Source organism: Brassica rapa, chromosome A06 (genome assembly GCF_000309985.2).
Source record: "Brassica rapa cultivar Chiifu-401-42 chromosome A06, CAAS_Brap_v3.01, whole genome shotgun sequence".
NCBI classification, from domain to species: domain Eukaryota; kingdom Viridiplantae; phylum Streptophyta; class Magnoliopsida; order Brassicales; family Brassicaceae; genus Brassica; species Brassica rapa.
The window spans coordinates 22,657,923-22,681,131 of record NC_024800.2 but is presented as its reverse complement, the minus strand read 5'-3'; the positions used below and the strand labels follow the sequence as shown (position 1 = coordinate 22,681,131).

The window sequence follows — 23,209 nt, the reverse complement described above, 5'->3', positions numbered from 1 at the left end:
AATAAATAAATATATTGATGTTCCATTATGGATGAAGATCGCTCTACTCACTCCTATAGGCGTATGTATTTCTTTTATCTTTGGATGTGGGAAGAAATGGAGCCCCTGTTGTGGATTTATATATAGCCGAGAGAGAGAGAGAGAGAGAGATCTTAATAAAGAAGATAACCTATTTTCTCTCTCTTCTCCAATTATTAATCTTTTATACATTTCTTCTCCAGTTATTTGATACAGATAATCAATAAGCAAAAAGATATTAGTGATACTAATGAAAAGAGAAGAAAAGATGAATAAAATATAGAGTATATATATTATAAAAGTGGTAAAATATATATAAAGATATATATTATAAATATTAATAATAATTTCCCGTATTTTTTTATATGGCCCATTATTATTTTTCTTTTTGGTCAAATGATAACCCTATTGATTGCTTCGTAACCGACGAATGCAGTCAAAATTCAAAGATGTTCAATATTCTGTTTCCATTTTTCACCACCTACGAAATTTTAGTCATTAATTAATAAAATATTTATAGATTTATCACAATTTTATATATATATTTATATATATAAATTCTCTTTTATGTAATTTGGTGTCATAACTAGAGATAATTAGATACAACCTTGCATTGATCTAACCTATAAAAATTAACATGATTTATGAAAGATGTGATTAACACAAATTTGATAAAGAAATACGTTATGTTTTCCTAACCCATCATAATTTTGAATAATAGATAGTCGTTTGATTAAGAAAATTTTGAGTTTCAGTTTTCACCAAAATCCAAGTCTTATTATTAAGCACAAAATATCTATCTCTTTTGCCTTCCTTTATAGACATTTGCAAGTATTAACTATAAATAATTTCAAAAATAACTCAAAATATTTTTTTATCTCAAATTATAAAAAAAACTCAAATTTTTAATAAAAAGAATTTTAGTTATTTTTACAATTGGCTAATCCAATAATTTTAGATCTTTTAAATTCACATAATAAACTTAGAAAGGTGCTATTTTGGAGATTTGCCATAGTTTTATAGATCCAATTGAGTTATATGTTTCACCTTTTCAGTTATAGAAGACTACTAGGTGTTTTCATGTACCACGTGAAACAAAACTAAAAAATTTAAAATTTAAATTATATTTAAAACTAAAATTTTGTTATCTTTTAGATTCTATTATTTGCTTAAAAATTTTAATTTTCATTTCAGTTTAATTATATTTAAAATTTAAGTTAAAAGAAATATTTTTATTTAAATTTATATATAATAATATATATGTATATATTTTGAATTATAATTTTGTAAATATTTTTTATCTATTTAGTTGGTTAAAAAGTATTTAATCAAATTGTATGAAATTAAGAGAAATTTTTGTTAGGTAAATTAATATCAAAACAAAAAAAAAATATTTCTAAAATTTGTAGACTTTAAAAAGAAACTAATTGTATTGGTTTAGAAAATTACGATCTAAACAAAAATGCCAAAATTTTGGAAGAATTGTTTTAGGATAAAAATATAATTAAATAATATTTTGAAAATCGTAAAAATTATTATATTTTCATTTCTACTATTATATTATTTATTTTTATATTAACGATGATATATGGTTTATTATCATAGTCTAAAAAACTTATCAAAAATATAAAACAACATTAAATGTAAATGTTCATGTCACAACTAGCTTCAAATCATGACATCATTATTTTTCTAAACACAAGGTAAATCAATTCTCAAATTATGTAGAAGATCCTAGGATACCACAAATAATGTTTTTATTACATAGAGAATGCTTACTTTTCTAGTAGCGAAGAAAAAGGGCATGGCATACAAAAAACAAAATGACTAAAATAACTTTCATTATAATCATGTCCCTATTTATAGATATATAAATTAAATAGATATCTAAATAAATATTTTTAAACATAAATTTTATTTTAGAAAAATAATTAAAAATTTAGTAGTTTTAAAAAAAAATTTCCTAGAACTTTTGATGGAAACTTTTTTGGAATTTTTTTTAGGAACCTAGTTTTTTAAAAAAATGTTTAGGAACGCCTTTCTTAATAAAAATGATATCTTCTTGAACTTGAATTTATAAGTACCTTCTTGAAAGTGTATCATATCATCCTAAATTTCAGTTTATGGAAACTTTCTTGAATAAGTATAGTAATTTAGGAACATATTGATAAATATGTATTATATCTTCATAAAATTTAAGAAAGCTTTTATGAATATATATTCATCAATATCTTACTGAATTTGAATTATAAGTATATTTAATAAGATATTTCAAATAAGTATACATCTTCCTAAAGTTTCCGGAAGACTTTCATAAATTTGATATATAAATTTTATAAGTATAGTATAGATATATTTAAAAGCATTTTGGTAAATTTTAAGAGATTTTATATATTGAATAATATTTTACTAAATGTGCATATAAATTAAATCCAAGAAGATGATATACACATTTAAATTTTTTATAAATATATATACAAGTTATATTCAAAAAGTCTTTTTACACATTTATGATGATATTTTTGAATTCAGAATTTTCTTTTACAAATTAAGCAAGATATCATGTTCTTAAACTTTCGTTTAAAGATAAATCGTTTTCAAAACAACTTTTAGAAAAGGTAAAAAAATGAAATTACACACAAACATAATAAATTGTCTCTGTCTAAAACAAAAGTCTCAATAAACCCCAATAAACAAACTCTTTTTCTCCTAATAATAAAGACAAACTAGTCATTACACATCTTGATTTTTTATCTCTATGAAGAAAGCTGAATCTTTCATATAGATAAAAAGTTTGTTTTAACTTTCACTTTAGTATATATACTAATATTCAGAAACAATACCCCAAAATACATTAAAATATAACATATTTCCGAATATGGAATCACGCATATGTTTGTGCTTTTGTGACACCTTTCCCTTCTGAGCGAGCACCTATGCTTATCATCTTTAACATATATTTTTGGGAATGTGTTCCATTTTTTTTCATTTTGAACATTACTTTTGCAGGCGACTATCAAGATTTTATCCTATAACCTCCATGGAACTATGTTTTGAAAAAAACCTACACGGAACTGGTACGAACATCTAGATGAAAAACCTGTGTAAAGACATCATAATTAATGTGGTGATCTTGTTTTCAATAACATCGCACAATTTCGTTATTCTCCCATTGTTTTCATCTACCGTCTTGGTTATCTCTTATGTTTGTATCAAGATTCAAGAAACTGTAAGTTCACATTTTTATATAATGAACGGCTATTAACGCAGAAAAAATATAAACAAAAGAGTGTTCTTTTTATATACTCGTTTTCAGATAATATATGTAACGTTGATTGATTAATGGACGAATATGGGTGACCTCACATCCATATAAATCTTGTGATGGCCATCATGTTATCTTTCCACTTTCGGCAGGAAAGCATGTGGAAAATGCCCAGCCAGTCACGTGTCGAAATGGGGTTTGTTAGTCGTCTAGCCCTACAATTGATCCAATTATGGGGATATGCTGTTTGCTTTCCACAACCTTATCATCTACCCGGAACTTTACTGTAGCAAGAGGGCTTTTTTAAAGAGAAACAACTGAGATATTATCACTATGATATATCTAGAAAAGTTATGAATTAGCTAAAGAAATTATCCCAAAGTTAAGAAGAAAAACATTATCCCACAAAGGATTGCTAGGTCTCGTGAACCAGAGCGACACCATCAATTTGCTTTGAAGGATAGTATATACAATATAATATAGAATAGTGAATGTGAGTCTTATTAGAAGTAGACAGGTTACAATATATAGCTAAGTAAGGAACCTAGTCTAGGTTAATATCATTTACATTATAACCCTTTCCATATATACATATGATCCTCTATACGCCCCCTCAAGATGGAGGGACTTTAGTGACTCCAATCTTGGATGTTGCAGTGAGAAACTGTTGACGACTGAGCGGCTTGGTCAGTGCATCTGCAAGCTGGTCTTTTGTAGAGATATGAGAAACACGAACCATGCCAAGTTGTATCATTCCCCTAATGAAGTGATAGTCAATAGCAATATGCTTCATTCTTGAGTGGAACACAGGATTAGCACATAGATACGTAGCGCCAATGTTATCACAGTAAATAGCCGGTGTTACTGGGATCTGAACACCTAACTCTTGAAGCAACGAGCATATCCAACGAACCTCCGACGCAGTATTAGCAACAGCCCGATACTCTGCTTCCGTTGATGATCGCGCAACCCCATTCTGCTTCTTTGATGACCATGAAACTGGAGTAGACCCGAGATAGATGAGATATGCATTGGTTGAAACATAGTCATCACTATCCCCTGCCCAATCCGCATCTGTGAAGGCATGGAGGGTAAGCGGTGATCCAACTCTCATGTAGATTCCATGACTTGTTGTTCCAGCTAGATAGCGTAACACTCTTTTTGCTGCGAGCCAGTGATGTTCTGTAGGTTGGTGCATGAATTGTGACAGACGATTGACCGCAAAAGAGATATCTGGACGAGTAAACGCAAGATATTGGAGACTACCAACAATTGATCGATATTGAGAGGGATCCGAGAGCGGAGAGCTATCATTGAGTTTGAGTTTTGGTGTCGTCTGCATCGGTGTGGAGACAGGCTTGGAGTCTACCATGTTGGTGCGAGTCAAGAGATCCAGTATGTATCGTCTCTGCATCAAGTGTAGACCCTTAGAAGACCTCGTTGCCTCTATGCCCAAGAAGTAATGAAGATCAGTCGGATCTTTTATAGAGAATCGTTGCGCCAGGGAGGTCAGGACATATGAGACGTGACGATGATCACTACCAGTTACTACAATATCATCAACATACACAAGTATGTACGTTTGATGAGAGGCAGACTTGTGTGTGAACAGAGATGTATCGGCTAAGGAGTTTTCAAATCCAATGTCAACCAAGTGTTGTTTGAGAGACAAGTACCAGGCACGTGGAGCTTGTTTCAAACCGTAGATCGGCTTCTTGAGTCGACACACATGATCTGGTCTATCTCGATCAACAAACCCTGGAGGTTGAGTCATATATACTTCCTCGTGAAGTTCTCCTTGAAGAAATGCATTATTGACATCGAGCTGTTTAATCTGCCAACCGTTGTTCACCGCAATGTCCAAAACCAGCCTTATTGTCGTCGACTTGATGACTGGACTAAATGTCTCGCCGTAATCAACTCCGTGTTGTTGCGTGTTGCCTCGTGCGACAAGACGAGCCTTTGGTCGTTCTTCTTCTCCATTCGGTAGGTACTTGGTTGTAAATATCCAGCGACAACTCACAAGGTTCTGTGAGGGATGAGGCTGAACCAGTTCCCAAGTTTGATATTTGATCTGAGCATCATACTCCACCGACATTGCCTTTCTCCATCTTTCGTCCTTAAGAGCTTGAGTAACATTTCGTGGTTCAGAACTGAGATATTGGCTTGTAGCGGTAAGACTGAACTTTGAATTTGGTTTCACGATCTTGTTCTTTCCGCGTGTCTGCATAGGATGTTGATTCTGATGTTGTTGTAAGTCGACAGCGGTAGAGGGATTTTGTGGGTTTTGGGTGGTTTGAGAATTTATCGGTGGCTGATTTGGTGGTTCACTGGTTTGCAAATCATGGGTTTGGATATTGGGTATGGATTGTGGTTCCTGCTGTTGGGTTTCATTTATTTGGTGGTTAGTCTGGGCCTGGGGTGAAGGCCCATTTTGATTTGGAGCAGTGGGCTCAGAAGCAAGGGGGGAGGAAGAAGAAGATGGAGATTGAGTTGAAGAGGACGATACCTGAGTTTGTTGTGGCACTGGTGGAGACGGCGGTGTTGGTGGGTGAGGATCTAAGCACGGAGACGGGACCGTCGATGGCTGCAGCGGAACCTGAATAACCGGAGGAAGGTGATCAGAAACAGGAGTGACATCATCTTCGGGAGTAACATTGCCTCTTTCTGATTTGTTCATCGAGAAAGGAAATATCGTCTCCTCGAATGTAACATGACGAGATGTATAGATTCGTCTGGTTGGCTCATGTAGACACAGATAAGCACTCTGACTCGTGGAGTAACCCAGAAAAATACAAGCTTTGGATCGATCTTCTAACTTGTGTTTGGTATATGGGCGCAGCCATGGGTAGCAGCGACACCCAAACACGCGAAGTCTGGAGTAGTTCGGAGGCTTGCCAAAGAGTCTTTGATACGGGGAGTCATAGTCGAGGTTCGGAGTAGGCATACGATTGATCAGATAGATCGCAGCGGCGAAGGCAAAAGGCCAGTACGTCTTAGGCATTGAGGCTTGGGACATGAGAGTCAAGCCAGTTTCAACTACATGCCGGTGTTTCCTCTCAGCAGCACCATTGTGCTCAGGTGTGTGGGGAGGTGAAGTAAGATGAGAGATGCCCTGACTTTGAAGGTACGCACGTAGTGCTATAAACTCTCCACCGTTATCTGAGAATAACGTGCCCATTTTTGTTTGAAAACGATTTTCCACCAACTGTTTGTAAGCTACAAAAGTTTCCTTGACTTGAGATTTAAGTTTTAGAGGATAAAGCCATGTATATTTTGTGTAGTGGTCAACTAGAATAAGATAATACTTGAACTGATCATTGGATAGAATAGGTGATGACCAGACATCAGAGAAAACAACCTCAAGGGGTCGAGTAGAAGTTATACTCGATTTTGAAAAAGAAAGTTTATGGCTTTTATTGATCATGCAATCTGAGCAAGACATAGGTTTAGAAGACAACTGAGAAATAGGAAGAGAAAACTTTGAAACTGTTTTAGTAAGGATAGAAATAGAGGGATGACCCAAGCGTGAATGCCAAGAAGATAGTGTAGCTTTAGATGATGGAGAGGTGAACATGGCCGCTGGTGAAGCAAGACTAGTCGGCCATTCATAGAGCTTTTCTCTAGCTTTTCCGTGAACTAACCGGGTCCCCGTGCTCAGATCCTTCACCTGAAAAGAAGAAGGAAAGAATTCGACGGAGACTTGATTAGTATTGCATAAGCCATGAACTGAAATGAGATTTTTGTGTATGTTTGGCACACATAATGTATCAGTCAACTTAAGAGGCTTAGTTGAAGAGGGAAGTATAACAGAACCAGTATGTGTAATGGATTGATTCGATCCATCTGCAATCACCACGGCCTCACCTCCTTCATATGGTTGATGCAGGGACAGGTTCTGGAGATCCGAGGTGATGTGATGCGTAGCACCACTGTCGAGGAGCCAGTTGTTAGCCGTGTAGGGTGATGCAGCAGCTACATTCGCCCGTGGTTGCCAAGGTGTGAAGGGAGACTGCTGGGACGTGGCTTGATAGCTTTGGAGATGGGGACATCGTTTAGCTCCATGTCCTTGAGTACCACAGATTTGGCACTTGCCAAGGTAAGGTCTCTGTCCACGACTTTGATTCTGCCAGTTCATAGTGTTATTGTTGGAGTAGGAGGGCCTGGTCTGCATGTTGAACTGGTTGCTATGGCTTTTGTTCTTGTTGTTGTGGTTGTAGTTACCCTGAGTGCTCTTCTGTTGCACCATGTTCGCTGACACAGGAAGAATAGACGCAGGCGTCATTGACGAGAGCTTAGCTTCATGATGGAGTAACTTCTCATGAATTTCGGTGATCGTGGGAGGCACCTCACGACCCTCAACCTGTTCAACCACCGTCTTGTACTCATCGGGCAAACCATCTAGAATCGCATCAATCTGATCCTCATGTTCCATAGGCTTCCCGAGAATTGCAAGTTGATCAAGTCGTGTGGTAATTCCTTGTACATAGACATCGATCGTCTTTTCTTCCTTCTTCCAATACTTGAGTTGATTCCTCAGGTTCTTGATGTGCGCACGGCTTGGCTTGGCATACGTGGACGCCAAGATTTCCCAGATTTGGGCAGCAGAGGTCGCACGCGAGACCAGGGGCTGGATAGGCAATGTGATTGCACCAATAAGACCGCTGTAGATCAAGCGATCTTGACGGTTCCAGAGTGTGTGATCTGGATTCACCGTCGTTTCACCATCAACGGTGACTGTCGGAGATGGAATAACTGTAGATCCATCTAGATGACCAATAAGGCCATAACCATCAATCAAGGCATGAACTTGGAGACTCCACATGAGGTAGTTTGTGGCCGTTAGTTTCGAAACATTGGCCATGTTGATGTTGAGAAGTGTTTGTGGATTGGTAGAGATTGTTTCAGAGAGAGCTGGAGACTCCATTGTTTGTCGTGAAAGAGAAAAAGAAATTTGGAAAATTTAGGTCTTTAGGAGAGCGACGGCTCTGATACCATATAGAATAGTGAATGTGAGTCTTATTAGAAGTAGACAGGTTACAATATATAGCTAAGTAAGGAACCTAGTCTAGGTTAATATCATTTACATTATAACCCTTTCCATATATACATATGATCCTCTATATATAAAACAGTTTTCAAGAAAAAAAATACTAAGAAGGTTTTTGAAACGAGATCATCAAGTTGTAAATATCAGGATTTTCAGAGAATTATATTATATTGTAGTGCATGTAAAACAATATTATCCGACTGGATTATACAGTTAAAAATGCATTCAGCGTTTTGGTAAACCTATATATTCTGGGACATTTGCTAAAACTAACCCAAATATTCAAGTCAAATGTAAAAGTATACCCCACTTTCAGTCAAATGCAAAACCAACCTAAAGGAGTAATGAAAGTACTATTTAACCCTTATGACCAAACAAAAAACAGAAATGTATTTTACGTTTCTATCCTTTGCAAGTCTACATGTAATAAAAGAAGTCTACATATATATAGACTTCCTACGAAGTCTACACATTTATAGACTTGTTTTGTAGTCTACACTCTAATTTGATCTAATAATTTAATTTTGAAAATGTATAAAAATAATTATTGTGATATTTTTAACTAATCATCAATATAATGGATAATATGAAGTAAATAAATTAAAATTTCATATAATCGAACAATTTTGAAGAATATATACTAATTTAGTTATCATGTGTTAGACTATGTTCATAGTTTAGAAACAAAAGGTTCTAACATGTTATGTCTTTTAGTAGTTGATTTCATAGGGTTAGATTTTAGATTTTGTTTTTTTTTTGTTTTATTAACTTAAATCTGCATACTAATTTTTAGTAGTTTATATTTTGTATAAATGAGACTTTTGATTATCAAGCAAAACATTTAGGGTTTGAGATTTGTGGTTTAGGGTTTCGTAGACCTACAATAAAGTCTATTTATCTGAAGACGTCTTTTTCAGTCTATATTTTTCAATTTGTTTTACAAAAAATTATTATATTTAAACTAAGTTAAGTTCCTTACGAATAAAAAAGTGAAATCATATACTATAACTATTAAAAAATAAAGAAATAAATTTAATAAATCATATATTAAAATTACTAAAATAATAAAGAATAAATAACAATAATTAAATTATTATAGTAGACTTCCAAAAAGGACTACTATGTTATAGTAAGATCTACTCCAAAATTTTAATTTTAGTAGACTTCAAACGAAGTCTACAGTATCGTAAATTTTAACCTAGTTACATTTGTGTCTCCCTATATAAACAAAATTTATACAATCTCTCTCTAAAGTGGCTGCACAAGTTTTTAAAACTCTCTCCCTTCTCTCTAAAACTTTCTCTCTTCTCTCTAAAATTCTCTCAATTGTTTCCAAATCTCTCTCATTATCTTCTTTCTCTCTAAAATTTTCTCAAGTCTTTCTCACAATATTATCTTGTCATTTTAGATATTATGATTCATGGTTTTCATCTTCTCCTTTAAAAAATGTAAGTTTTAGATCTATAGATTTTAAATGTGTATTTTTATGTTTATTTCTCACAATATTATCTTTTTTTGGTAGGTATTATCACTCATGGATTTCATCATCTCCTCTAAAAATGTAAGTTTTAGATTAATAGATTTTAAATATGTATTTATATGTTTATATTCAAATAAATTTATAGATCAAGCTCTCTACATTAATTTGCTACTAGTTTACCTTATAAATTCTATTATGAAAAGTATTTTCAGATTTAAAATTATTTTCACATTTCAAAATATATAGATTTTTTCAGATCTGAAAATTATCAGACAGTGTAGACTTCTAAAGAAGTTTACTAAAGCTTGCAGACTTCATATGAAGTTTACTAAACCACAAAGTTTAAGCATACTTCATTGGAAGTCTACAAAAATATGACTTTAATTTTTTTTCTATGTTTTTTAATATTTTTATCTTATTTTGCAGGTATTTTCTTCCATAGTTGTTCTCTTCTCCTCCTAGAAATGTAAGGTTTACATCTATAGATTTAAAATATGTGTTCTAGTATTTATATTCAAATAAAGTTACATATTAAAATTCATATTAATATGTCTTTAATTTATAACTATTTTGTCTACTAAATAATATTTTTAAAAGTTTTTTAGATTTAAACTTATTTCATATTTTTAGTGTATTTATTTTTCAGATCTATTTTTTTTTATAGAGTAGACTTCATTTGAAATCTACTTAAAACTTACGGCTGGTAGACTTCAAACGAAGTCTACTAGCCTTGACTTTTAAGCATATTTCATTAGAAGTTACTCAAATATGATTTTAATTTTTATCTTATTTTTCATAATTTTATTTTATTTTGCAGGTATTCTCTTCCAATGTTTTCAAATCATCTTCCCAAAAATGTAAGCTTTCCATATATTCATTATAAGATATTTTGTGTTTATAATGAACTAAATTTATAGATTCATACATTATCTTTTTGCTTTGTTACAAGGATGACAAAAAACTATTTTTGAAATATTTTCCAGAACAAAGTATTTTCAAATTTTCTAAATGCACACTTTTAGATATGAAAATTTTCCATTAGTGTAGACTTCAACTAAAGTCTACTAAACAATAACTTTACGTAGACTTAATAAAAGGTCTACTAAAATATGATTTCAGTTTTTATCTTATGTTTTTCTCATAACTCTATCTTATTTTGCAGGTACTTTTTCCAAGACTTTATTTGAAGCATCAAGATTATGAAAATTCAAACATACTCAATAATACTTTTTAATATATTGCTTTGTAATAACTTTCATAATAAAATATTAATTTTTAAATAATTTTTTAATGCATAATCTATAAACATTGTATTCATTTTTAGTTGTTTTCACTTGTATGATATTATTAATTTTTTGTTAGATATCAATTTTTCACAAGATCTAACCAACCAAACAAGTAAAACCACCATAAGCTAAAATAAAAACTAACATACATGTGAGAAGAAGAAAATCTATACAAAATTTTCCCAAAATTTTTCAAGAATAACACTAATCAAAACAATTTGCAATAAGTATCAAGTGTATAATTATAACACATTAAATTGTGAAATTCATCCAAGACCATTAAAATTTTACTAACATACACTGTAAAATAATTAAATCATGAAAAAATATGATGAATAATACACAAATACACTTTTAATAGAATTTACGACGTAGACTTCAACTGCAGTCTACATTTGTAGATTTACAAAAACGTCTACACTTATTATCTAAAATATAGTCAATCCAAAAAAATTTAGTGTATTTGGCGCAGGCTTGATACACAAAGGCGTACAAAGTGTGTCTTAGATAACTCGATCAAGTTCCGTACTTGTCGATTATTCGTGACTGGCATAAGAGGAGTATTTTCCTATTCAGAGTCATTTGTTTTAAATGATGTTTGGTAAGGAATAGGTTAGCACAATCTTCTCAATTTTGTTGTCCAGATCATAATCTTCTTGTGTCATTTCAAGAAGTTTACCATGTGTACAGCCATCATGCACAAGGAACATTCTTCAACCTTTCCGATTCTTCATCCTTTTCGAATATTTTGTCACCCAAAATATCTTTGACCCATGCTTCACACTCGCTCTAATTTTCCAACCACATCCTTGAACACGATACTTAGCCCCATACAGAGTTTTCGTTGTCTTATATGCTGAGAATGTAAATTTATATTCCACAGTCACCGACTTCAGCTTTAAAACAAGTTCAACCTTATTAGCAAAACTATAAACGAAGACTTACAAATACGTCTACAATTATTAGCTAACAACATTGTCAAATTAAATGAATTATACCTTCATAATTATTAAAAAAATTCTTTTCAAAATCACTCAAACCCATTAGGATTAACTAACACACACTGTCAAACAAAAAAACTAGAAAAATTTAATGAATAATACACAAATTCACATTTTTATAGATTTTTCTATGCAGACTTAATATTCAGTCTCTGAAGATGTAGACGTTCTTTTCAGTTTACAGACGTAGACTGTCAAATAGGTCTACTCTTTGGGTTGGTTTTTGCAATTGACCATTTTACGGGTTGCTTTCTATAGTTGAATAAAAGTTGTGATTTTGTACATGTAGACTTTCATTTCAGTCTACAATTTAAAAAGGTTACTTTTTGCAATTGACCAGAATTCATCCAAGATTTGACTTTCAGAACTAGACTTCATATGCAGTCTACATGTTTGAATTTTTTTTGAAAGAGGTTAGTTTTGCAATTGACCAAGTTTGACTTCAAATCAGTAGATTGAAATGAACGTCTACGGGTGTGTAGACTTCTTGTGAAGTCTACTCTCAAATCCGACAGGTTGGTTTTGCATTTGACCAAAATAAAAAAGTAGACTTTATACGCAGTCTACATTTTTTTTTTAAGATAAGAAGACTGCATATGAAGTCTACAATTTAATAAATTTTTTATTGCTTTTTAAACTTTTTGGTCAAACACAAAACTAACATATTCCACGAAGTCAAAGTTTTGGTCAAATGCAAAACTGACCTTTTATAGACTTCGGTGGCAGTCTACATTTTGTAGACTTCCGTTGAAGTCTATTTTGAAAAGTCAAAAGTTCGGTCAAATGAAAAACTAACCTCTTTTAGGTAGACGTCTTAGTAAGTCTACCGAAAATTTTATTTTTGTTGTCAAAGGTAAAGACGGAGACTACTGGGGAAGTCTGCGTTAGAAAAAAAAATTGTCTGGTCAATTGCAAAACTAACCCGTGCGTTGACAAATAGACTGCATCGTAAGTCTCTACGGAGGCGTAGACATACAAAACAGTCTACCGTCGCGACACAGATCTGAAAAAGAACGAAAACCATGTAAATAGTTACCTTTTTCATGTGTAAAGCTCGTTTCCAACCTTTTCAACCGTCCAAACTCCAAATATGAGCAAAAAAAAGCATCTTTAACGATTCACTAATGAAGAAACTCGAAAATATGAAGTTTATGATTATGAAAATGATAGTTATGAGAGTTTTTTAGATGGAAATGTAGAAGAGATGAGAAGAAATGTAGTTTTTTGGGTTAGAATGAGAAAAAAAGTGGTTGAAAATTGAATTCTAGAGTTTTAGAGCTCAAAAATGGTGGTTCATGGTGGTTGAAAAAATTGATGATGATGGCATTTTTGTAAATAAGAAGAAATTGTTAGGGTGTATTTGGTTTTTTGTTAATTTCAAAATTAATAAAAAAAATAAATAAAATGGCAATTTTGTGAATAATTCAAAAATATAAGGATAATATGGAAATTTTATTGATGAATAGTATGGACAAAAAAAAAAGGGTTGGTTTTGGATTTGACTTGAAAATATGGGTTGGTTTTGAAAAACACCCATATATTCTTGAGGAATTTCACATTTAAGCTTGTGATGTTGCTCAATTTTTTTAAACAAAAAAAAAATGCTGCTCAAATTTTATATATGTAAGAACCTTCAAACGTTTCTGCAAGTGAAGTTTTTGGTTTGCCTGTGGGGTACTTTAGGAACGGATCACAAGGACTTTACAGCATCGTAATTTAGATCGAAACTACGAGATTGATTGATGCCATGGCGTCTTGAGTTAGGGATGACAAAATTTATTAATGTGGATGTCGCAAATGGTTAATTACATATAGCTTTAGGGCTGATGATGGCTAATTTTTGGGGGTAATTTAATGTTTTCTTGGCTGCATTTTTACCATTGAGGAGAATAAGTAAGCTACGTCTAATCGGGGTGGATTAACTACACGAGCAAAACTAATCCACTTAAGAACTTTTTTCTTTCTTTCACAGAAGTAACATTTGCAACTTTTTAATGTGAAGTAAAATGTGAATTATTTACCAAAAGAAAAAGCTTTTCCCCAAATTTCTTTAATAATTTAGGTCTCTTATGTTAATTTCTGAAATTCAGGGCTGAATGTGGGAATAAATAAAGATTAGAGGACTTTAAACACAATTATTAAAACGTTTTCGAAGAGCTCGAAGGAAGGGTTTTTACTTTTTATATTTGTTTGATATTTTTTCCGCCTCCGCCTCCGCCTCCTTTCCGGCGACGGTAGCTATTAACCAGATTCATTCCTTCTTGGCTGGCCCATAGTCATCGTTGGTTAGTCCTTCTTCCCCGTGAACTTACTCTCTCTCTATCTATCTCTTTGTCCCAGTTTCTAGTTTTCTTGTTTGGCTTTGTCATCCGACCAAACAAGATTCCGACAACTCCATAGTGCCTTTTTTTAATCTTTCCCGTATTGCCAATATAGTTTTTTAATTAGATTTTTTTTTCTCTCTTTGGGACAGCGATTCAGTTCCTGCGAGTTAGTTATGTGTTGTGTGAGGTTTCCGGAAAAAAAGTTTGCTTTTGTAGATGGGTTGATTGATAACTCCTCTTTGTTACTGATTCTGATCTATGTTGTCGTATACATTTAACATTTGCTCAATTAATGTTAAAGCCGAAACTAACAGTCTTATGTTACGCTGTATTGACATTGTCATTGGTGTTAGATTACATGATCAGTTGTTTTTTTAATCTTATGTAGATCTCTGTTGGTATTATTAGCTCAAAGTTTAAGACTTTTAAGTATCGAGTCACACACTGTTTGTTTGTTTCGATGGTTCTTGGTGATATACAATCCCACAGATCTTTAGTTGGTGGACGGTTTAAGTTAGAGCTTCTAACAGTTGCTTAAGTGTCTTTCTTTGTGTTGCCTTTCTAGTTTGTGCCAAGAAAGAAACTTAGGATGGATTGTGAGGGAGACGTTGGGAAGGAATCTCTCCTTCTGATAAAACAAGGAGCTGAAGCTGTAAGTGTCTCTGTGTGAATCAATCCGTGTTATATGTTTTCTCTTCTTTTTTTTGTTTTTTGACAAGACTAACTCTTTACATGTTTTGTTTCAGAGGGTGTTCGAGTCAACATTTGTGGGAAGAAGATCCATCGTTAAAGAGAGATTCTCGAAGAAGTATAGACACCCGATTCTGGATGTGAAACTCACACTCAAACGATTGAATGCTGTTTGTTTCTTCCCTCTTCATCACCTTTGTTTAAATCTCGAGAAAAAGAGTAGAAGTTTAATCAAATGTTCATCTTACATGTAGGAAGCTAGATGTATGACGAAAGCAAGAAAGCTCGGGGTCTGTACACCAGTCCTCTACGCAGTGGATCCTCTCCTTCATTCCCTGACACTTGAGTACATCGAAGGCGTCTCTGTCAAAGACATTTTCCTAGAGTTTGGCGCCAATGGGATTGTCGAGGAGCGGTTAAATGATATCGCCGCTCAGATTGGTGAGGCCATCGCTAAGCTCCACGATGGTGGCTTGGCTCACGGTGACTTGACCACATCGAATATGTTAGTCAGAAGCGGAACTAATCAGCTGGTAAGTAAGCGTCTCTTCAAAGACGTTTCTGATATGTTCAGTTACTTATGGTTCATGTCTTCTCTCAGGTACTTATTGATTTCGGGTTGAGTTTCACGTCCACATTGCCGGAAGACAAGGCTGTTGATTTATATGTACTTGAAAGAGCCTTGCTCTCAATGCATTCTTCATGCGGAAACGTGGTAAAGAGTGTATTCAGACCATAACTACTTCACTGGTTCGGTTTGTTGTTGAGTGTTATGTTGTGAAAATGTAGATGGATCGTATTCTGACAGCGTATAGGAAGTCCTCAAAGCAATGGTCAGCCACGTTCAACAAGCTCGCTCAAGGTTCTACTTCTATCAAACCCCTCTTTAAAAAACCAATTCTGTTTTCAAATTTTACAAAAAATGTATTTTCTTTTTGGGGTTATGCAGTGAGGCAACGAGGAAGAAAGCGTACTATGATTGGATGAGCCAAAGATCTCCCAGTAACTTGTGGCTATAAAGCTACGTAGGAAGATCATCATGCCTTTTGAGTGTTTAGCACATGTGCACTGCCTCTGTTTTAGTATTTGATTACAATCCAAAAACATTGTTGTTTCGCAGCCACTGTGTTAGAGAGTGAGAGCAAAATGTTAACTCATTATATTTTATTGATCGACATTTTAAAGGGGGGGAAATATTTTATTGTACTTATCCACTTCTTGAAGTGTGCCACCACAACAGCTCCAAAGTTACCGACCAGCAAGAGTCATTGAATCTAGAGAGAAAAAGACCCAGCAAACATGATTGGACAAAGTAATTGACTATTTTACTGAAAATGAGCAAACTATTTTACTGGTAAGACGTCAGAATAGTTAAAGGTAGAGCAATATCTAATATATTTTGAATGAATATATAGTAATAATTTTGAGAAAATAAAAAAATAAAAGTTTAGAGGAATAGGGAGGAATTTATGTTTTTTTTGAACACCAGATAGGGAGAAAAATAAAATCAATTAAATATAGTTATATTTGTATGTGTTATACTGGCCCATGTCCATGCATGAAACACTCTCTAAGATTGTTGTTCAAGGCATCAAATTTTTCGATCGAATCCATGAGAAATTTTACTGCCGTTTTCTATTTTGTCTGGCTCTTTATTTTATTTTTATAACTGAGACTTCATAAATCTCAGATGTATTATCGACATTTATAACGAAAAAGTTCCAAAACAGAATTTTAGTAGAAAAGGTAAATGATAACTTCACACCCACGGAAAAGTCAGAAGTGTTATTGGGGGGCACGAGGGGTCAAAAACGTTTATTAGACCATTGACGAGGTAAATTAAAAGGTATGAAGCTTAGACGTTATTAGAAAAATTCAACAAGAAAATTGAAATAATTGAAACTAAGAAAATTGTAGTGTGAAACTTAGATTTATAAACCTGATGAAAACTCCAAAAACACTAACGAAAATAGTCCTACTATGTAAAAGAAGCTAAATTGAGAGCTTATAAGGAGTGCCACATGGGCAAAATAATCCCCACCAATCATACTACCATGTCACTGGTGGATTGGGCTTCCAATTAAAATTGCAATAAAAGATTTGGGCTTGGTTTTGATTACAAAATTGGCTACAGTGAGTGGGCTTCAAATTAAAGTTGCTTTGGTTACAAAATTGGCTACAACAAGTGAGCTTCGAATTAAAAGAATGAGGTTCGAATTAAAATTGCTTTGGTTTGGTTACAGCGAGTGGGCTTCGAATTAAAAGAACAATCTCGCAGCCCAGCCCATTAATTATGTGTACCTGTTAATTATTCACTAAGAACACGTAAACAAATTGCAATGCATGCAAACAATAAGGAATACGTCCTTTACGAGTTGCCTTATAATAAAACAAATGCATGCATGAATTGATTTTTGTTGAGCTGTTAATTATTAGATAGACTTCTAGCTATACACGTCTAAATCAAAAACGATTTCACCAAGTTTAACTGGCCCCATAGTAATATTCTTCTAGCAAAAAATCTTCTTGCATTCACTAAGAAGTAAATAACATATATTCTGCCATTAATACAAAAAACAAAAGATATGGAAACAAAACCATAATGTTAATCAAAATATATATTCAAGCTTTGACTCTACGCTCACCATAACATTTATCCGTCGTCTCTCCCTCTGCAGAAAATCAGTCTAAGTTATTCAACCTAATCAGTGTAAGCTATTCAAACGATTAGTCTATAGCATTGGTATTCCGTTTAAGTTATCAACATCTGCACGTAGATACAAAATCCCACGAGAAAACCTCCTAACGTCATTTGGTAAGAAATCGTCTACGATCAACCAGCTCTACCCCTTCGTCGCAAAAGCCAATTAGGTAACCTTTTTTTTTGGTGGTCGATCTGAACAATCATATTAATATTCTTCATTTTGTTTAAAGAAGTGCTGATCTCAACACTATGGACAAATCAACATCCAGAGATCCTCCCCTTCTAGGAGGTATTTTATATTTACAAGTTCCTTTTTAAATCAAAAAATTATTAGTATTGATATATTAATTTAATACTTAAATCTAAGGTAGATTTTCTTTCAGATAGTAGTGATTTTTTGTATTTAAAAATACAAATTATGAACCGTATTAATTTTACAACAACATATTTATATTATACATTTTTAAAATAAAACATCATTAATATTTATTATTCAACCAATAATAAAATATAATGTATACTAAATAACTGATTTGACATAATGTTGACATTACTTCTTAGAGTTCCTTTTTATTATATTTAAATCCAACAAAATAATTAAAAATTAACACTTCCAAATACTCATGCTACGTCCCTTTGATGGGCAATAAAAAACAAACAAACAAACTATCTTCACTTCAAAATAAAAATTAAATTAAATTTTGGTCACTCCAAATACATATTCTTTAATTATATTAAATTAAATGAAAGAAATCCAATTTTTTTTAAAAACAAACAAATTATAACTATGTTCACTTCAAAAAATTAAAAAAAAAAGGTCAATAAAAAATAAATCACACTGTTATCTGTGCAAATCATGCAGCCGAAGATCACAATAACAGGAACAACAACCTCGGACCACAACCAATAATCGCTAGGACCATTAGGATGTGGCTCATCACAAATCACAAAAACAAAAATGCTTTTTTATGAACAACTTTCATTTGTCTTGACATCCAGGTTTGTCTAAAAAATACTATGTTTTTGTTCTTTCCAACTACATATGAAATGATTGCTTTAAACCACTCAACAGGAACAGAAAATGGAAGGGAGGGTGCCTATGTCTACGTCGGACAAAATGTACCAACGGTTCGAAGAAGAGAAAATTTATCACATTAGATATTTTAATCTCCTTCCCAATAACCAACGGTGCAGTCTTACAGTTCAACCCTACATAATCAATATCAATGAGACAACAATTATTACACAGATTGAAGAAAACATTCCACCAATACCTTCATACATATTCCGGCCCCAACGCTACCCCCAATTGATCAGCTTAGCAAGTGCAACCAATTTCTTCCCAGGTAAAAAAAAAACCATTGTCGGGGTCTCGCAAACAAATAAATTCTCTTTTTCCTCACTATAAAAAAATATTATCAGAGATGTTGTTGGTCGAATATGCCTCATCCAAGGAAGTGATTTATATAACAAGAACACATATTCTAAGATCTTTGTTGGATTGCATTTACACAGTTACTAACACTTTATTAAATAATATTTATTTTAACTAATAAATATATAATACAATTATTTTTAGTAGATCCAAAATGGTACGTCTAACTATCTGGGACAATGAGACGGCAAATTTCAGGGAGCTAAATCACATATCTACCAGAAAAAACCAAATCGTAATCATCACAAATATCATTCCACGGTTACATGAAGGTAATAAACTAAACATAATATTTACGTCAAAATAAATGCTTACAAATATTTCATTTTGACAGGGAAACTATCACTCACAACCACACCTGGATCGCGCTTTTACTTTGATATCATACAACGCTTCCAAAAGAGGAATAAACTGCTATACTAAGCTTGAAGCCATAACTCCACATGGGATGAACAACAAGACATCAAACGACACCGGTCAACTGTTTTAAAATTTAAATTACTGCTTTCTACGTCAATTAAAAATGTCCACTCATATACTCTTTTATCCTAAAAAAATTGTTTGCTCAACCTAATATATTATTCAAATTTACTATATGGTTCATTCTACAATACACAAAAAATAACTTCCAATTTCTAGAACTTAAAAATACCAAAAATTAAAAGTTTACTTCAATTGAACATGTTATCCGCGCGTAGCGCGGACCCGGCTCTAGTTTTATTAATAGAAACAGAAGCATACAACATTTCTTCTATTTACCTTGGGACCATCTTGAATAACAAGACACATACAAACATTAAAACATATGAAGTAAGTTCAGGTTATGCTCTATTTCCTCCACATGAACTCTCAAGCTTCTCATTTTCGGCTTCAACCTTTCCCACAAGACCAACCCAGTTTCTTCATCGCATTTAACCACCAGATCCTCTAGATTCTTCACTGAGTCCGGCAGCTGGCATCTCCAACATTTCCTCATCGACATCTTCTTCAGCTTCTGCAGCTTCCCAATCTCTAGAGGCAACTTTCTCAGTCCTAAGCAATGAGAAATATCCAGAAACTGCAATTGCCCGAGTCTCTCCATGGTTTCAGGCAGCGCAGAGAGATTAATACAAGAACTCAGCCTCAACACTTGTAGTCTACTCAAGTTGCCTATAGCTTCAGGAAGTAGAGAGAGCTTGTTACAATTCGTGATGCTAAGTGACTTCAACGAAACAACTTCACAGACCCAATACGGCACCTCATCAAGATCGTAGCAGTAGTCTATATCGATCTCTTGTAAACTAGGAAGAGCTCTAGAGACATCTACTGTTTCATCTTCAATGTCGTAGAAATCCTCACCGAAGCTACACATAACCAAAGACAACTTCTTCAGTCTGACGAGCTGCATGTGGAGAATGTCCAGCAACGTTACTGAAACTTTCTCCAGTCTGATCCGTTTCAGGTTCGGTAATAAGCTGAGGCAAGAGAATTTGGTCAGTCTCGCTGGATAAGAACCGTGGTTTGTGATTATCAGAACCTTTAGCTTCTTCATTCCAGCAATGAAGCTCGGTAATGCAAAGTTTTGTGAAGAGATGTTGAGAATCAAAGTCTCAACATTGGGACATTCCATTTCAATCCAATTCGCTGAGAACAAATCATCTGTAGTAACCAACAAAAAATAAAAAAAATCATATTTCAAGAAACAACAGAGAGGGATTAATAAATATAACCACTATGAAGAATATACCTGTAGTGATAGACAAGAGAGAGGCATTGATGATAATAGGCTCCATTTGATTCAAACAACACCAGTCTGGAAATTGATCCTCTCTTATCTCCAAATTCAATCTTTTTCTTTCAAAGAATGTTTCTAATCCGCTTTGATGGATAGCCAACTCCCTAAGGATATCATGTTGAGTGACTAAATACTCATTGTAGAAACCCTCTTCCTGCTCATTTCTGCTGATGAAAACCAAATGAAATAAGTAATAAGTTCATCTAATGGTAGATGGAAAGAGAGAAACAAACAACAACATACCCGAGAGGAACAAGTTTAAGTAGATTCTGGGAGGCAAGGTCTTCAAGGTACTTCATGCACACGACACTGCTGCTAATACCGTATAGTTCCATCCATATGTCAATAATTACAGAAGCACGTATCTTTTGGTCCTCAAGAAATGAGCCCATGTCCATGAAACACTCCTTAAGATCAGGATCCAGGGCATTGAAGCTAGGCTGCAGACATTGAAGCACACTAGGCCGAGGGCTATCTAGAATTGTTTTTTTTCCTCCAGACCAGCTCTCCACTTGGCCTTTCCATGTATTTATAGATTTTCCCTTAAGTGAAACGCCAACTACTTCAATTACGATTGGGAATCCATTGCAACGTTTCAATATCTGCCAATACCAAGACAAAGTGAAGCTATATATAAAAGTAATCACAATTCTAATCTATATATACTTTAGTAGTATTGACGTCAAAAAAAAAATATATATATATATATACTTTAGTAGAGATGAATGAATTACTGATACCTTTTTGAGAAGATTTTCGTACTCATCTGGAGAGGCGTTGTTAGGAATAGGCCGTGATGCCCATTGAACGAGAAGGGCTCTGGCATTTTCATATTCCAAAGGTTTCAGACTATAAGTGGGGCCAAAGCTCCGAAACTCAGACCTAGAAGTCACCAAAACCTTATAATTCCGTACGCTAATACGAAATTTCTCAAGGAAAGAATCAGCTCCCTGCCAGACATCATCCAACACCAACAATATAGGACCACCGTCTTCAGTGAGTTTCTCCAGCACTTTTCTCAAGGCAACGGTTGCTTGAGTATCGTTCTCAAACGTTTGCGGAGCGTGACCGTTGTACTGGATTAGATTCTGTACTATGGTCCTAAAGTTAGGAGTACTTGACACAACATTAAACAAGATATGCTTGAAATGCCCTGCCAAAAATGGAAACCGTATATGATTATTAGAAATAAATAAAAACTTAAAAGATGGAAAACTTTTGAAATGCATACTTTTGACATCTACATTGTTGCAAAGGTGGGTAACGAGAGTGGTCTTGCCGCACCCCGGAGGAGCAGACACCACGAGACTAGCCGCAGTAGTATTGTCAATGAATCTCTTCTTAAGGTCCATCAAAGGCCAATCCAATCCAACGGGAGGCTTATCAAGCTTTGGAACAGAACAAAGATGATCCGTAAAAGCTGGCACAGGAGCAACACTCAAGCTGTCCATTCTCTTACTCCAACCCTCCACCTTATCATCAATGTTCCCCACCACAACGGACAATCCCAACTGGTTCCTGTACTGATGAAGCTGCAGGTCCATCTGGCAGAACTTGACCATATCCTTATTGATTCCCTTAATCTTTCTTGAGACCAGAGGTTTCTCGTAAAACCAGACGCCTCCTCGTTGACACTTATCAAGCACTTTCCTAGCTCTTTGGATGGTTTGCTTCAGTACCTTGAGATCCCCATAATCAAAGAAGTCTGCCTTACCTTGGATCGTATCGATCTGTTCCGTAAGAGGAATCATTCTCTCCATAGTTGATGCGAGATCTTCAGACAATAGTTTGAAGTCTATCATCGTCTTAGCCTCTTGGATCAAACCTTTCAGAACCTCAGAGACCAAAGCTCCCCCAAGCCAATCGCTCATTCTTTCTTTCTTTCTTTAGGGAAAACACTGAAAAAAGTTAATATTTATAATATTGTCGATAGATTCTGACAGATTTTAAAGAACCCTCTTAAGATCAAAAGCTTCCGCTCAATGGCTAAGCAATCTCCTTTTGTCCTTGTCCACCCATTCCTTCTTCCTCCCACTTGCCGCGCAATTACTTCGAAACTGCCTCTCTTATTTTTTTAGCAAAACTTTATAATTATTTGGGCCCATCAAACATGAAAAAGGATGTGTATTATTTTCTCTGCAAACAAACAATTTTGTAAAATAAATAATAGATATTACAAAAT

At 34.0% G+C, this 23,209-nt stretch overlaps 3 protein-coding genes across 4 annotated transcripts in view; 2 read left to right on the top strand and 1 right to left on the bottom strand.

Annotated features, from left to right (window-relative positions):
* LOC103874503 overlaps positions 1–23,209 on the top strand; it is a 524,448-nt gene that overhangs the window by 360,334 nt on the left and 140,905 nt on the right. The gene's annotated exons all lie outside the window — the stretch shown is intronic.
* On the top strand, positions 14,228–16,331 carry LOC103874449 (EKC/KEOPS complex subunit TP53RK). Its single transcript, XM_009152874.3, has 7 exons — positions 14,228–14,385; positions 14,990–15,076; positions 15,171–15,284; positions 15,369–15,647; positions 15,716–15,829; positions 15,904–15,976; positions 16,064–16,331. Exons 2-7 carry the CDS (start codon positions 15,014–15,016, stop codon positions 16,099–16,101), a joined length of 681 nt encoding a protein of 226 aa, XP_009151122.1. The 5' UTR covers positions 14,228–14,385; positions 14,990–15,013; the 3' UTR covers positions 16,102–16,331.
* Positions 16,987–22,961, bottom strand: LOC103874448 (probable disease resistance protein At5g66900). Of its 2 annotated transcripts, none has more exons than XM_033273723.1 (6): positions 22,259–22,961; positions 21,768–22,180; positions 21,271–21,629; positions 20,980–21,194; positions 19,966–20,891; positions 16,987–17,084 (listed from the first exon to the last, which is right to left on the bottom strand). In XM_033273723.1, the coding sequence occupies exons 1-5, from the start codon at positions 22,896–22,898 to the stop codon at positions 20,050–20,052; spliced, it is 2,469 nt and encodes an 822-aa protein (XP_033129614.1). In that variant the 5' UTR covers positions 22,899–22,961; the 3' UTR covers positions 16,987–17,084; positions 19,966–20,049. The 2 variants fall into 2 exon arrangements, with proteins under 2 accessions (XP_033129614.1, XP_033129615.1); XM_033273724.1 differs by having other exon boundaries at positions 16,987–17,088; positions 19,970–20,891.